This window comes from Plectropomus leopardus, chromosome 9 (genome assembly GCF_008729295.1).
Source record: "Plectropomus leopardus isolate mb chromosome 9, YSFRI_Pleo_2.0, whole genome shotgun sequence".
NCBI classification, from domain to species: domain Eukaryota; kingdom Metazoa; phylum Chordata; class Actinopteri; order Perciformes; family Serranidae; genus Plectropomus; species Plectropomus leopardus.
This window is the reverse complement of record NC_056471.1, coordinates 9212910-9229627: the sequence shown is the minus strand read 5'-3', so window position 1 is coordinate 9229627 and position 16718 is coordinate 9212910. Positions and strand designations below refer to the sequence as shown.

At 41.1% G+C, this 16718-nt stretch overlaps 2 protein-coding genes across 3 annotated transcripts in view; one reads left to right on the top strand and one right to left on the bottom strand.

Moving 5' to 3' along the window:
• The window catches only part of si:ch211-26b3.4 (connector enhancer of kinase suppressor of ras 2), a 77385-nt gene extending 73205 nt beyond the window's left edge, over window positions 1-4180 (bottom strand). Inside the window, exon 1 of the mRNA XM_042493215.1 lies at window positions 3962-4180. Within this exon, the coding sequence (XP_042349149.1) occupies window positions 3962-4025 (64 nt within the window). The 5' untranslated portion in view covers window positions 4026-4180. The remainder of the gene's footprint in view (window positions 1-3961) is intronic.
• A 2429-nt stretch (window positions 4181-6609) lies between these two features.
• Window positions 6610-15843, top strand: hdx (highly divergent homeobox). Of its 2 annotated transcripts, none has more exons than XM_042493659.1 (11): window positions 6610-6859; window positions 8443-8652; window positions 9267-9413; window positions 10388-11575; window positions 11912-11968; window positions 12148-12294; window positions 13043-13241; window positions 13324-13400; window positions 14798-14902; window positions 15083-15205; window positions 15322-15843. In XM_042493659.1, the coding sequence occupies exons 2-11, from the start codon at window positions 8539-8541 to the stop codon at window positions 15589-15591; spliced, it is 2427 nt and encodes an 808-aa protein (XP_042349593.1). In that variant the 5' UTR covers window positions 6610-6859; window positions 8443-8538; the 3' UTR covers window positions 15592-15843. The 2 variants fall into 2 exon arrangements, with proteins under 2 accessions (XP_042349593.1, XP_042349592.1); XM_042493658.1 differs by having other exon boundaries at window positions 6611-6859; window positions 13324-13403.
• Window positions 15844-16718: the final 875 nt, after the last annotated feature.

The following is a 16718-nucleotide window of genomic DNA, read 5'->3' as shown; positions in this document are numbered from 1 at the left end:
GAATTCAAACGATCTCTGATGGTCCCACAAGGCCAACCTGAATGCAAATGTAGCTATTTCAATGGTGAAAGGATCTACATAAGGACAAATATAGCCACTGGTGAAAAGCAACTAAATACATTTACTCATGTCCTGTACTTGAGTAGAAGTTTGATGTAATTGTACTGAAGTATTACCATTTTATGTTACTTATTACTTCTACCCCATTATATTTTAGAGGGAAATATTAAACTTGTTACTCCAGAGCATTTGCCTGACAGCTGTAGTTACCACTTTGCAGACTAAATCAAAACAAGTAATCATGTCTATAAAATATCATATTTTTACTGAGACTGAGACTGATACCCGGCAGTAAAATTAGCTCAGCATCAAGCAGCTAAAACTAATGATGATATAAATATATGCACTGTATGTTTACAGTATAGATAAATACTCTTGAGGCAGGTACATTTAGTTGAAGTCTGTTTTGGAATGCAGAATTTACAGTATTTTTTACAGTGTGATATTGATATTTTCACTTCAGTCAAAATAAATGAATTACTACTCCCAACACTCATTTTTGACCAAATTAAAGGTCCAGTGTGTGGTACTTCGGGACATCTATTGGCAGAAATTGTAAAGAATATTCATAATCATTTCATCATTAGTTTATAATCACCTGCAAAAAAGAACTGTGTTTTCGTCACTTAAGGATGAGCAGTTTATACCTACATACGGTGCGGTTCTCTTCCGCAGAGTCAGCCATGTTGTTTCTACAGTAGCCAAGAACAGACAAACCAAACACTGGCCCTAGAAAGGCAAAATTTGCATTTTCACATCAGCCAATATTGGTCGCCTACACACTTGGCACACAGGAGAAGTTTCAGTTCTGCAACCTCACTGCTAGATGCCACTATACCATACACACTAGACCTTTAAAACAAGAAAGGAGAAAATCTGAGTTGACTTGTGGATGTGGACACATTTTAATAATTAAAAAAAAATCATATTTATTGAAGCGGTGGTGTCGTAAGTATCTTAGAAACAACTTGTGCCTACTCAATCAAATTTGTTATTTGTGATCAGCACTTTTTTAGAATTTTAGGGAAGATTTCCATTGAATAACTCTTATTTTTAATAAAGCATTTCTTACCCTCAAATTAGGCAACTAAATTGTGAAACTATTTAATTTCTGTATATAATATTGATGATTTTTTAAGGCTAGTATCACCATTCAGGGGTGATCCCATGGCCTATCCCCAGTTTGGATCCATCTGGGGAGTTAAGTTGCATGACCCCTAAAATAACAAGAATGATAAAAATTAATTGATACAATACAACAAGGATGTTGTTACATTCCCACAATCAGCCACTGTGCAGTGGCAAAAAAGGCACAGCATTTTTATCATGAAAAATTGAGAAACTTAGGACAATGATGGCCCACTGATGCCCCAAACCTCCACAGAGTAAATAATAATAGCAATTTGTCCTAAAGATGTAGGTAAGGACAAATGTTTGCCATCTGTGTCTTATATCTGCGCACATTTAAAGTACTTTTCTCTCTTATGTGAGCAAGAGAAATCACAACGTACATCTTAAAGAAGGTCTCAATGTCACTGCTTCCTAAAAAGGCACAAGAGCACGCAGATCAGCGTGAGAGAGATGAAGAGCTCCCAGAGAAAGAGGCCACAGTGAAGCCACTGTAAGCGCACAGATTAATACTAGCCTTTCGCCTTTTACTTTATTCATAAGAAAATAAGATCTGAGCGTAAGCCTGCCGCTGAGGGTCTATGTTTGAAGCCCCGCAGGAAAAAGGAGCGGGCTACACAGGAAAAGGGACAACACTGGGAGATGTTGGCGAACGTCTATGAAAATGAATCTCAGAGCCCCGGCTCTTCATGTGGAGGAGGCCAGGACTCTGGATTATAAGAACACATATGAGGAGACCAAGAGTGGAGCAGATATAACAATATTGCCTCAAGAGTTTTGGTGCGACTGTGCACATTTTTCTTTGTCTTTACTTCACTGATGGCAAACCTAAAGGGTTATTTTGTGCATTAGATTACCTGAAACTTGCAAATGTGTGACAAATAATGAAATATGATCCATTTTCCAGATTCAGCTTGTAGGTTTAAATAATGTCACTGACTAACATCTCCATGTGCCGTCTTTCCATTCCAAATTTTGAATTACATTGACACTTTCAGTTCCTACTGTGGTGATTTACTAATGAAATAACTGATGTAAAAATGTGTCTTTTCTTTATTGGCAGATTTAACCAGCATGTCTTGCAACATTTGATCTAGCTGATGTATTTTCATATGTAGTCTTCATATACTCATGCTCACAGCTAGTGTTCCTGGAGCCTGTAAGAGGAGGGGAATCATTGGTTTGCCGTGGGTGGAATGCAAATCACTGCCACATGGAGGATTTTATTTTAGCACGTTTTTTTGGACTGACTGGCTGATAACTTAACTCACATGGCCCTAAACTGGCAGCGTGTTTTAAAACATGTGAAAGTGTAATTAATCCTCATTTGGCAATAAGTGATCACTACAGCTGTAGTGATCACTTATGGCATCAAAATACTACCATGGCATCAAAAAAGTGAACCAAAACCAACATATTCAGTGTTGTTTCCCATGCTGTAAATGTCAAACCACATTTGGATACTGCTTATCTAATCTCCCAATCAAAATTCAACCCTCTTAACAAACAGGAGCAAAGCTTTCCAAGTGAACACTCCTCGGATCAGAGGATGAAGCCGTAACTCCACTGGCTGCTTACTGTGGCTGAGGAGAGCAATTATAAAACCAGGAACATCATCGTAATCACTCAACGTAACGCATCCCAAATACTCCCTCGCTGTGTCCCCCCGAGGGTCTGGCAACCACCTTGACTTCTAATCTCAGACATCAGTGCTTTGCCATAATGAAAAGGAACTTGAAACACATGTGGGGACATGGAGTTTTAGGAGATGAATACATTAGATACAAAAAGTGGTCACTCTAGTGTATGTGCAATGCAGACACACATCCCAAGTATCTATAGCAACATTGCATTGTAGGTTTGAGTCATCGCACACAAGTGATTAAGTCATTCTCTTAAGTAAGGGATTGCGGACACCCTCCCTCCCCATTTTCATTGTCTCTTAGTAGGCCCACCACAGTTTCTCTCACAGCTCTATGTCTGACCATCAGTGTGTGAGAAAAGCTCCTACCCCACACACACACACACACACACACACACACACACACACACACACACACGCATGATTAGTGATTACTCATTCATACTGTCTGTTTGAAGGGACGTATCTCGCGCCAGCAAAGCGAGCAACAGAGAGGAAAAAATGTGATCGGTGCGTTTGCCTTAAATGGTAAAGCGGCATTGCGCTGTCCATGGTGCTGAAACTGACTGTACGGGCTGGCAGCATAGGTGGTGGGGGGTGAAGGGGGGGGGGGGGGGGGTTGCATGCAGCTAACTACATTAATCAAACGCGCGCGCACAAGCACAGTCATACATAAAACGAATGGTGATATGAGCTTAGAGCATGTGGTGGTGAGTGAAAGAGCAGATGACATATCTTTCCACATTCATTGATGGGAGCTCTGCTGCTGCTGCTGCTGCTGCTGCTGCTGCTGATGGAGTCAGCAGCAGCAGCCTATAGGCTTGGCTTGCGAAGGGGTGCGCTCTCAAGCAAGCGAGATGACAGAATGCTGAGCCTCCACTCCCTGCTTCTTGGGGACATCCATTTCACTGCACCGGCTCAATCGCATTCACTCTACTTTAGTGACTTAAATCAGTCTCACAGTGGTCAGCTCCAGCGGCTAATATCACACGTCAGCCTGCAGGGTTTTTTTTTTTTTTTGATAAGGAGAACACACATGCATACAGTGTGGCCCTCCGCTGCTCACCATCATCATCATCATTTTAACCACAATGCACATAATCAGCCTGATGCAATGAAGCCAAAATTTACCTTTCATCCAGTCCAGCACTTGCTTTGGTGTCCATTTACTTATAGGTTCCATAACCAAAGCCATGGTGTCACAGTCTCTCCGAGATGAACAGCACAGGACTCAATGCGGGCGACATAAAACGACTTGTCAGTCACATCTGGAATGACTCTGCGGTGGGTAAATCTGAGGAAAAAGAAAGCTTTGTCAGTTTTATTCTCTCCATCAGAGCATGGCCGCCTGCAGAAACGGTGAACGGGATGCGGTGGTGCAATCCACGCGCACACACGGGAGACACGCACACACACACGCTCTCTCTCCTTCTTTCCCTCCCTCCCTCCTTTCTCGTTCCCTCGCTCTGCTCCCTCACTCTCTCTCTCTCCTCCTCGTGCCTTCCCGCCAGCAGCCCGCGCGCTGTGAGAAGTGGATTCGGTGGGCGCGAGGGGATGGAGCAACCCCTCCCCTCTCCTCTTTTTTCCTCCCGCCCGCCTCGCTGCAGCATCACAAGGGCCACCACTCATAACACAGACCAGGGAATGGTGCAACGCACACCATATAGGGAGGATCTCTCTCAGTCTCCCTCCCTGCCTTAAACACACACATGCACATACATATATAGAAAGAGCAAGAAAGGCTGGATGCAAAGATTACTTAAGCAACCCTTTCATGACGTTTAAGTGTTGCAAAAACACCATTGTAAATCATACATAAAGTGCAGTAGGGTCTTTTAGGTACCACAGATACACTACATTTTATTTGTATTTTTATGAGGTGAAGGAAAATTCCTTGTAATAAATAGTCGTTGCAAGTTAAAAATTGTGCCTGTCTGCATGTTTTGTGCCTGTTGGCAACGCGAGCTACATCACAGGGCAAGGTAATACTTATATGTCAGCTGTTTTTTTTTAAGTTCACCATCTGTGGATGAGGAAATCAGCATCAGTTGTCAGGGGCTGCTGCTCAGTGCATGAGTTCAGCTGTGAGGAACAGCGCCCCCTGCTGCGCACCTGGGACACAGGTGACGTCATGGATTAAAGCAGCACCCCCCCCCCCCCCCCCATAAAACACACACACACACCACCCCACGATTCAATAAGGCTCACACACACACACACACACTATATATATATATATATATATATATATATATATATATATATATATTACAAACGTAATCACAAAATAATAAAATGTAAGAAATAACATTATTTGCATTACTGATGGGACATTGTTTCATTCCTTGTTACACTTTTAACAGGGTAGCTGGTAATATGTAACTTATCACAACATAAACGTAATATATCACAATAACCACAGAGGGACCACACAGCAGCAGCATCACCAGTGTCTGTATTCTTGCTGATGCATTTAAATGTGTCAATAGTTAAATCTGAGAATAACACTGACGAGAATGAATATATGACCCCTACAAAAAAACAAGCATAAACACACACATAGTAAGAACACATCAGACAACACAGTGATTATACGATAATGTCCTTTATTTCTGTATTTATGTTACATAGACATAACAAACACAACAAATGTGTTTCAAAGTGCGGAATACCATGTAGCTCTAGTTTGAAACTTCAAGGTTCAAGATTCAAGGTTTCTTTATTTGTGCCAAGGGGTACATCTGTTGTGCAGACAAGAAATTCAGCAGTCCAAAACAAGACATTACAACAATACAGATTTGAAAGATATTTCAACAAAATACATAAAAACAAGTATCATCTAGTATTAAAATAGTATCAAAGTATAAGAACAGTATAAGAAGAATTCCACTGAATGAATTAACAGCTAGGGCTATTCTACAAAGTAACAATTATGACTTATTACATCAATCAAATAAAAATACACAGTTAGTGGTTATGATTATATCACAGGCAAGGTACCTCTAAAGGGAAAACATTTATTTCGACCTGGTTCAAAGGAGAGAACTTTTACTGCTCTATTTGCCTGATGCTCTGGATTGTTGTCGCCAAATCCTTCATACATGCTCTGTGTCTTTCTATCTGTCTCTCCTCTTAATATATGTTATTAACCCTGCTGCAGTAGAAATGCCTGTAACCTATTAGGTTGTAAATTACAGTAACTATGTCAGACTCACTGCTGAAGGCACAGTAGGATATAACCTTTTTAGGATTAAGAGATGAGGAATAGACTACTAAAACTAAAACATCTGTGCTAATGCTGCCTATTACATTATTATCAACATAAAAAAGTAATAAAATTCAAATTCACTGTTTTATTTGCATGACTATAGTTTAGTGCAGTATTGCCAGAGCAGGTTTTACAAGGTTTACAATGTAACTATAATAAATAATGTAGGCTAGTATTTGTAATGTTAAACAATAATGTCAAAAATGCTGATTTTAACAATTAACAAACATTCTGAAAAAGACAAAAAAGTCGATTATATGTCCACTTTTCCTGACAATATTGCTGAAAATTTTAAGATAGAAATCTAATCACATCATTTGCTGACATGTTGACGCCTGCAGTGGAATAGTTAATAAATAAATATTTCCTGTTGGCAGTGTTTCCAGCATGTGCTGCACACTTAAGCACAGCCTCAGGGGTAAACTTAACTGAACATATTTGAAAGGATACTTTGACACGTTCAGGTGATGAAGACACAAAGCATTTCCCATCAAAGTTTGGGCTGCTTCCATGTCTGTGACCTCCTCCTCCAGCAGCCCACTGAACAAAGTCAATGGTGGGCGGGACCACGGTGCTCAGTTTTCAGCCCTTTCCGAATGTCACAGCGATGATCTTGAGCTCTCATTGGCTCCTGTCTGCAGCTACGTCACAATCATGATTAGAATTGATGATCGGACGTTCTGATTTCATTGTCTAGCAAAGGGGACTGGTGAAGAAATCTGCTGAATTTGAACGTGCGTCTGATTTGGACATCAAAAATGGTAAGCAGGAAAGTGATTTTTACTTTTCGCTTCAGGGTATGCCGGCTCGTTTTTGATCGTGTCCGCTCGAAGCCAGGGTCAGCGAGAATGACCATGCCAGGGTCGGGAAATCACAGATTTGAGGGAAAAGTTTAGCTGCAGCTATCCATGGGGAAAGCTATGCTAATGCTAGCTAGCCTTGGCTGGCTCAGATATGGCCGCTCGGGCCTGCAAGCTAGCGCGTGCTGTTTGTATGGCCATTGTGGTGATGCGGTGCTTACCCGGTTTGTTTACTGTCTGGCTCGCTGTCGTAAAGTTATGGCTTGTTCTTCCTGTGTGGGAATTATGTTTCTGAATCCCCAGCCTGTCGCTTCGGTGGCATACTAATCTGACGTGCCCACAATTTGTTCACTAATTCTCTCCGTAATGTTTCCATATTGACTGTAGCCATGCGCAGTCAGCCTGCCAAAATAAACCTGCTGGATGCTTATTGGTCACACAACATTCCCGTATGTAACATTTTCTGTCTTTATTAAGCCTCTAACAACTGTATTCCAAACTTAAACCGGAGTTTTTCAGCTCTCTGGAAGTGCCACAGTTATTTCCTTTACCCGGGCTCCTTGCTTCTCTTTTCTGTCCCCCTCGTTCAGTCTGAATGTGCCGAAACGATACACATTTGATATGACACTAATCAACACTGCAATCTCTTTATTAATATTTTTATTTGGGTGTGTCACAATGACAGATTAAAGCTTGCTGTGCCAACAAAAAAGCAAGTTATTCTACTTGAAACGTCACCGTTTCTTCATTGTTTATACATGCATTTATTTTGAAGGCGTGTACACTAAATTATAATTATTAGCGGCAGTAGAAGTAGTAGTATTTGTATTATTTATTGTATTATTATTGTTATCATTAGTATTTTAAGGAAGCTTTATTCATAATAAAGAGGTATACAACATTTGTCACAGAAAGACACTACATTACGCTTTATAAATAAAGGTTTGCATATCTGTGTAAAAACTAAATTATACTCCTCAGTAGAACTGAATGATGTCATCAAATAGCTTTGAAAAGTGACGTTTGTCGACAGATTTTTTTGAAAAATTGACATTGCTTATTATACATTGTTAGTTTGCTTTTTGCCATAAAGGTCTAACATAATTTGTGCTATTTAAAATGTGTATAACTGTAACTCCATGATTACTGCTAGGGCACAAATTTAAATGTTTTTCAGTAGATGAATAAAACAATGTCTTGTAGGCACAACATATTAGCTTGATTGATGGTGTTATTGATGCCACACAGTGGCTTGTCATTGCCTATTATATTTTGACTGACAGTGGGTTGTATATTTTACAGCTTCACAATGCTTGATGTAACTTTTTCAAAAATGTGTAATGTATTATATGACAAAGTGTTGACTGGTTGTCTACAACTTGATGAAAGTGATTAGTGCATTTCTCAATCTCGATCCAGAAAAAAAATTGCTGGTCTTTAGTTATTGTTAGTACAGAAAAGCATGTGTATAATGACACAGATCATGTTCATTTTGTCATTCTCTTATGATAACACTTGCAATTTTTGCTTTGCTTTCTTCTCAGCCGCAGTACCCAGCAGTGTGCCAGGTCCACTGAGACATGATGAGCACAATCAAAACTGTGCTAATCTAAAAACATGGAGGTTTTGCTGTGATCTGCATGGCTGCCTCGTTCCCCTCCAGTATCAGAATGGAGTTTCCCTCCAGTAGCAGAATGGAGTTCCCCTCCAGTAGCCGAATGGATGCATGGTCACAGCGGCGTGGCCTGCAGACTGTGAGTATATTAAGAATTGTATTCCAATATGAGTAAGGAAGAAATATAACATGGCTTGAAATCTGATAAAATGAAAACAGAATACAGAGACTGCTGCAGCAGCTGTAATCTTCAAATTGTGACATGCTCAGGGGGTAGTATCATGTAATAGTTGATGCTTTTGCTAAATGAATAATAAGTGCATTTACAAGGATATGAATAACGTGTTCATGATCAGGCTTTTGGAATATCCCTAGTATCACATGTTTTAGCTTGTAAACGCCATATTCAGTTTATGAGAAACCTGTATGCTGGATTAAGCACTATGAAAAAAACAAGCTGGGATGAATATGCGGAATTTGAATAACCTGATTTCTTTGTGCTCCTGTAAACACCATATCCCAAATGTGATCATAACCGGAGTAAGCCTCATAAACAGGTTATTCATGTATATGTAACTGCAGTCAATGGTTAAAATGGAAAAAAAAGAGGAAATTGCAAAACTGTCATAAAGTTAAAAGTTCACACTAGCTGAAATATCTCTGTAACCCAATCATCTACCACAATCTGTCAGTGAGCTCTGGTGAATTCTACAAAGTTTTTGGGTGTTCTTTATCTTTGCGATTGTCCCTCAGATGAACCTGCGGTCAGTGTTTACGGCTGAGCAGCAGAGGATCCTGGAGCGTTACTATGATAATGGGATGACCAATCAGAGCAAAGCTTGCTTCCAGCTAATACTGCAGTGTGCTCAGGAGGCCAAACTGGACTTCAGCGTGGTGCGGGTATGCCCTTAAGATGTGCTTGTGTGTTAATGAATCAGCAGGACGCAGAACTCTTTGATATGATTAGTGTAGCAGCTCTGTGGGGACTTACTGAGATAGTGGCTACGTTTACATGCACACCAGTATTCTGTTATTGCAAATATGGCAGTATTCTTAATTTGATACAATAATATAAACAGCATATTCTGTTTAAATATTCCTAATTAGGCCGTTTTCCGAATTTAGCAGTTTCCGATTAAGACACGTGGGATATGTCGCTATTATGCAGGTTTTAGAAACCTTATTTGGACATGTATACAGCACATTTGGGATATATATAATACGGTCAGCTCTGTGCACTGTCATGGATATGTTGTACACAAAATAACTCGCCAGCAGTTCGCAAAACTGTGGTGTAGAGATGCATGCAAAAGAAAATCCCATATTTCTGCTCAGAAGGAGAAACACATCTGCTTTTAAACTTTAATGAAAGACTTGGATATCAAGAGGTTTTTGGAAATGCACAAATATTACATCGACCTTTTCAAGAAGGTGAAAGAAGGAAAGAGGGAGTTCAATAAGTCTATTAATGGTAGGAAACCCTGAAAAACGGATTTTGATGCAAAGAAATAAAATGACCGGCAGTTCCAGCTGTTCTACTTCTCTATTTTTGATGTGATGAGCGTCATGTTAGGGCGCGTTAATTGGCGTACGCACAGCTGCACATAAACGGGAGTGTTAGTGGAATATTTATTTTCATTAGACATGTAAACAGCTTACTTAGCAGGAATATTGTTTTTATCAGACTAAGGGCAAAAACCAGACTATTTTGTGCATGTAAAGGTACTCAGTGAGTCCCGTCTCTTCCCTGCGAGTTCTTCATCTAATGCAGAGTCGTGAATTATTATCCTCACTTTGCTGAATTAGTCCCTGTAGTGTACTGCAGAAAGCTTTTTTAAGTAATGTTACTGTGCTGATTGCTCCTCTCTCCGCAGACATGGGTTGGCAACAAAAGACGTAAGCTCGCCTCCAAGGTAGAACAGAATGGAGGCATGTCTCATTCCTTATCCAGTCATGGACTCGCCGGGGGATTACTCTCCAATCACTCATTAGCTGGAGGTTCACTGCCCAATCACAGCCTGGCTGCAGGTGCGCTGCTTCCTGCCGAACTGGCTGCAGCGCGGAACATCCAGAATCGTGTGCACCTTCTCCCTCCATCCTCATCTTTTCCTTCTTTCTCCTCAACATCTTCCTCCCCTTCCTCCTCCTCTCCCCACAGCAGCGGAAGCAACAACAACAACAACAATAATGACGTCATACTGACCGGGATTTACTCTCTCAACTCCGTCCCTCGCTCCCGACCGAGGCCCACAGCCCCCCCATCTCAGTCAGACTCTGAGCTTTCTGCGCACACATCCTCATCTCTGATAAACCGCGCCCTGCAGAGCAGGAACAGCTCCACCTCTTCACCTCTCCACTCCAAGCTGGTCTCCCTCTCCCAAAACCTCCCACCCCTCACAACTGCCTCAGGGCCTTTAGTCTACACTGCAGTCAGGAAGGGAGCTTTATCCCTCGGGGAGGCAGGGGTAAGTGCAGGAGCAGGGGTGGTACCTCACAGCTGGACTAGGCAGTACGGTACAGCGCAAAGTCGCCCTTGGTCCTCCTCCTCACAGTCCCAAACTCAGCCTCAACCCAGACCTCACTCAAACCCCCAACCTCAACCACCTGCTCCTCAGAAGAACCGGGTCTCCCTCCCGGTACAGAACTCTGGTCCCTCCTCTGAACCGACACCTCGTATCCAGCAGGTCTTCACCTTGTCAGAGAGAGGCGAGGGGGAACGACTTCGGCCGAGTCACGTGGCTACCCGGAAAAGCCAGGACAGTCATAGGGGGGCGCCCCGCCTTCTAGACGCCAGTCAGAACTTCTCTATTGCTATGGAAACTGGAGATGAAGAAGATGAGTGGCAAAGGGAAGAGGAGCTGGCAAATTTGGCCGCTCAGACACACATCCAGAGGGAGCAGACATCAGCCAGCCCGACCGGGGCTGAAGCGTCTGTGGTGAGAGGAGGCCACACGCCCCCGATGACCGGCTCCAGACCCGCACTTCTTCACAGCAACACAACTCTTCAGGGCAGCTACTCCGTCACAGCACAGACCTCACATACAGGGGAATCCAACACACAGGTAGGAGAGATTCGCAAAACTGCTATCAGTCCGGCTATCAACACCACACATGTGCGAGCTGCAGCGATTTTGCCATCACGTGCTGCTTATCCAGGCAGTGTAGCCTGAGTGTCATCCTGCCTCCAATTGGCTTTCCCTGAAACTCTCACCCTAACCACTCTCACTACTCTTGCCTTAACTTAACTAACCCAACCAACGAGGATAACGAATACTACTAGCTAATCAGAGGGAGAGTAGGATGGGACATGCAAATTCGGGAGAGATTTAGTGTTTTTGCTGCCTTCCTTTAAAGTGAATTGAGAGACTTAACTTGACTGTTTCTGTCTCTATGTGCAGACTTTAGTCAGTGTGTCTGCTGCCCCCTGGGTTATCAGCAACTCCAGAAAGAGAACAGTAAGCATTTTTTGTCACTTCAAGCACCATATTTGAATGTATAATTTAGTAAAAAAAAAAAAAAACAGGTACCAGGTTTACTGTGTGGTTATTACACATTTACACTGATGTTGCCTGGAAGGTTATCAAGCTAGAGTCTGCTTTTCATCAGTGTGAATGTTCTGGGTTTCTGTCTTCAGCTGCAGGATCGGACCCAGTTCAGTGATGGGGATCTCATCCAGCTAAAGCGCTACTGGGACCGAGGCATGACCAGCCTGGGCTCAGTGTGCAGGGAAAAGATCACTGCTGCAGCAAACCAACTTAATGTAGACACTGAAATAGTCAAGGTAACCGGCTCCAAGGGCGTTAAATTTTGGATTTATATATTCAAGTGTTAAAACAAATACATAGAAATCCAGAAATGTTTGGGGTTCCTCCTGAAATTTCTACAGTACCCTTGAAACTATGAGGTGTTTAGTAGACTTGGCAAGCTGTGAGCCTCCCTCACATTGTCTGGCCACTTGTCTATGACATTTAGTGAAAACAAGACTATCTGACTCGTGTGAACTTTATCGGGCTAAAAGAAAACAGGAGAGAGCAGCTTTTCGAGGTCAGAGAAGTTTTCTAACTTACTCACTCAAAGTTGTGTAAAAGTCATGCCGTTATATATCAGGGCCACAGTACGAATGCTGATGGACTAAATTTAGTCCTTCAGTCCTGACACACACATCACCCACTGCCATCTCACTTACCGGGATATTTATTGTAAGGAGGAAAAATCTTTTGCCCATGTAGAGAAACAGTACTCCACTTTCAGGATAATATTAAAAGAATTGCAATAATTCAACAAAAAGTATTTTAGTTAGGTTTAATGTGATCCATGAATACTCTTTAATAATTTTTTTTCCTAAATCAAAGTGGAAACAGAAAATTTTTCAACTTCTCTCCCTGTAGTGTTTCCAAGTAATATTATTAACCATCACATTCAACACATTGGATTCTATTTTGAAAAGCTGGTTGATGTCCTTAAATTTAAGTTTTTCTTCCACATTCGGGACACTTACCACATTATCTTGTGTGTTTCCCAACTGGCAGACATGGATCAGTAACAGGCGGAGGAAGTACCGTCTGATGGGGATTGAAATCCCTCCTCCTAAAGGTGGGCCTGCTGTATTCTCGACCTCATCCCCCGGAAACGAATCTCCAGTGACCCTCAGTCCCGACGAGGAGAGGCTCAGAACACCTGAACTCGGAGATGACTTGAACGATGAGGGATCTCTCTGCCTGTCTGAAGGTTAGGCTGCGGATACAATGCACAAACACGAGTCAAATGTAAACTGTGTGTCTCAGCATTCATGCAGCGTTCTGGCTTCTAGATGGCACCATCGACTCACTACACAGAGACGGAGAGGATGGAATGGATGTGTCCGCTGCTGCTCCACTGGCCAATAATGTGGTACTTCATTACTTCTTTGATGTAACAGTACAGCCTCATTAAATTTAGCCTCTTAGGAATAGGCGCTGAGAGGGATAAAGTCTATACACCAATGTGATAAAATGTAGGAGAGCTAGTGTTAATTTGGTGTTATTCAAGCTTAGTTTTAGTCTGCTGTTAAACGCCCTTGTTAGTTTATATCACATTTAGTCAACCTTATCCTGTTTTAGAGGACTAGAAGTCTTGGCATTTTAGTTATCTTAAAAAAACAAAAACCAAACCCCTTTACTGTATTTTAGTAAATAAAAAGTTTTGATATTTAGGTCTTTACAGCCATCCGATTATACTGAATATTTCAGTCGAAGCATCACATAATACACGCTGGCGTAAGCAGCTAGTTGGTGGCAGGATTGTCTAACATGCAAGTAAAGTTAGCAAGCACTTGCACTTGACCACAAATGCCAGGGAGAGCATGTTTAATAATTCATGGCTCTCAAACGACAAATATAACACATGGCTCATGAAAGAGGTAGACCCTAACTGTGCTGAATGGAGGCTCTGTACCAGAATAGCAGCCATATGTGTGTGTACCTCTACACATTACATCATGGAAATTGGGTAAAACAATATGGAAAGGATTTGGAAAAGTTTTGAAAATTCATCAATCATACAGTTTTTGTAAACTAAATAAATACTTGTAAGAGCTCATTGATTCTACTTAAACATATAAGTTTATATTAGTTTGTAGTAACAAAATACCAGCTGTATAGCTATATATATAGACACATTTTCCCATCATGCCATCATGACCATTTTCTTTAGTTTCTTACGGATAAATGAGTTGTGAAATATAATTGGGATCCCCCAATAGATCATAAAAGGTTAAACAAATCATCCAGCAAATGCTACATTTAATGTAATATATCAAGTGCAATCATGTATTATAAATCTGATATAAAGTTTCACCCTTTATAAGTGGATACTCTTTATTACACATTTTCCTCATTCAGTTATTGCATGATTTTGTTTTTATATCATTTTTACATCTGATTTTATCATAACCATTCTCTGTCCAATAAATAGCCATGGATGATAGTTTATCTAATCACACGTTTCATGGTAAGTGTGAGCTAATTTACGATGAGCTTTACAGCACCGTTGTAGCCAAATCACAATTGCCACTGCGTTATACAGACAAGAATAAGCTTGATAATGTTTTCTTTTACACAAGAATAAGGCTTGTTTTTTGAGAAATCAGACTGACATAGTATATGTAGCATCTTTCTTCTAATACAAACTGCAATATAAAGTGTTTTAAATAGTACATTAAATTACAAAAATAGAACATAAGGAATAGCAAATCATGATAATTTGATCTAATCTGCGTTTTTGTTTTTTGTGGGGTTTCTTAACAGAAGATTGAAGTAATTGATGAGGACGAAGAGGATGAATATGACGATGATGATGGTGAATTAGTGGCTTCAGACCGGGAGCAAATGCAGAGCCTGCTGGAATTCAAGGTGAGGACAAACACAAGACTATGACAGATTGATTGTGCATAAACTGGTGGCTGCACTTACAATCTTTTCCTCCTACTGTTGAATGGATACTGGTGTGATGCTAAATTAGAGCATTGTAACTCACAAAGACCTCAAGCAGTGAATTAACTTTTTCCTTTCTGTTGAATCCATCTGTTTCAGCATGAGGAAGTGCAGTTCTTAGAGATTGAGCTAGAGAACCAAAAACAAAAATATGACGAACTTGTCAGCTTCACAAAGAGCCTGCTCAGCGCTGTGAGGAACAATGACCTGGAGAGACAGCAGGTACACTCTCAGCAACGTTACACTCTGACAGGATCCAGTAGAACATCAGCTTGAAGCGAAACACCACCATTTCTAGACATTTCTCACCTTTAGTCTGCTGTTGTTTTTGTGTTAAGGAACTCATGGCGAGTCTACCTCAGCCTTCAGACCAGGACTGGGACATGACTGTGGAGAGAGGAACGCAGCCTGCTGCTGTGTCAGCAGATGCATCCTCCAACCACAGCGGCTCCCCGACTACCATTGCGAGCAGCGCGGAGCCTCCACCCGCCCCAGCGAACGAAGAAGTCCCACCGGTCACCATAAACAAAGACAATACGACGACTGAAGTTACTGAGCCCTCTGCATCAGAGGAGCAACTGCAGGAGGAAGTTACAGAACAAAAGTGACTATCTCATGCACATCAGCTCACATAGACTCATACAGATGTTTCCATACTCCACACAGAAGCTGGTTTCAGACAACACGGACTATACGGTCTCACATTTACACAAACACTCTGGTAATCTCGTGCTCCACGCCCAGTGCCTGTGGATTGATGCTTCACTACGACTGTTGGGCTTACAAATGCCTTTTTTACTGCATATCATTCGCCTTGCTCTGGACCAGTCCGGAGAGAACAATAAACGACCTCTAACTCATCTGTGTGGCTGTTTGTTCTAGTAAGAGAAACGTTGCTTTTTTTTAATGTATCAGCTTATAGAAGATGTAGAAAAAACAATATAGAATTGTAAAAAGAATCAAGTTCACACACAGTAACTGATCTTTTTTTGTAGATTACAGTAGCACACAAGAACATTGTGGTCATTAAACTGCTTAAACTATGGGGCCGCAGACCAAATTTATCTAGATTCCAACAATGAAATTCAAACATGATAAATTTAGAGTAACTCAGATCATGGATGGATTACTGAAACTGGCCAAAGCATCGGGGCCCTCTAGGCTCTCAACGTCAAAATGTCACTCAAACTAACAAGTACTGACCAGGAAAAGCTTCAAAATGACCACAAATATGGAAAAAAAGGGCCACAGAGAAACACAAGACTGCAAAGACACCCAAACAACCAGAAGGCATAAAAACCTTGACGAGACACAAAACGACTAGAAAAAAGGGACATAAAATTACTTCAAGTAGACACGAAACGACTACAGGACACAAAACAACTACAAGGAGACACAAAATTAATTCACCGAAACACAAAACAAATATAGGAAGACACAAAATGACCTCAAAGAAAAACAAAACCACTACAGACGGACACAAAACAACCACAAGAGGACACAAATTGATGAAAGCAACAAAAAAAACAACCAAAAAATACATAAAATTAAAACAAAGCAACAAAAAATGACCAAAGAAAGACAAAATTATTTCAAAGACAAGCAAAATGGCATGGCACAAAATGATATCACAGAGAAAAACAAACTGACAATTAATACACAAAATCACCCCAAACAAGACACAGAACCACACAAAACAAAAGCACAGACTGGTCTACCTCGAATCAGCAATTAT

Bases quoted from the DNA above. Each gene is read 5' to 3' on its own strand.
- hdx (XM_042493658.1), top strand. From the start codon at position 8,539: ATGGCTGCCTCGTTCCCCTCCAGTATCAGAATGGAGTTTCCCTCCAGT. The intron at 13,242-13,323 runs GTTAGGCTGCGG...TCTGGCTTCTAG, and splicing joins ATCTCTCTGCCTGTCTGAAG to ATGGCACCATCGACTCACTA. The intron at 14,903-15,082 runs GTGAGGACAAAC...CATCTGTTTCAG, and splicing joins AGAGCCTGCTGGAATTCAAG to CATGAGGAAGTGCAGTTCTT.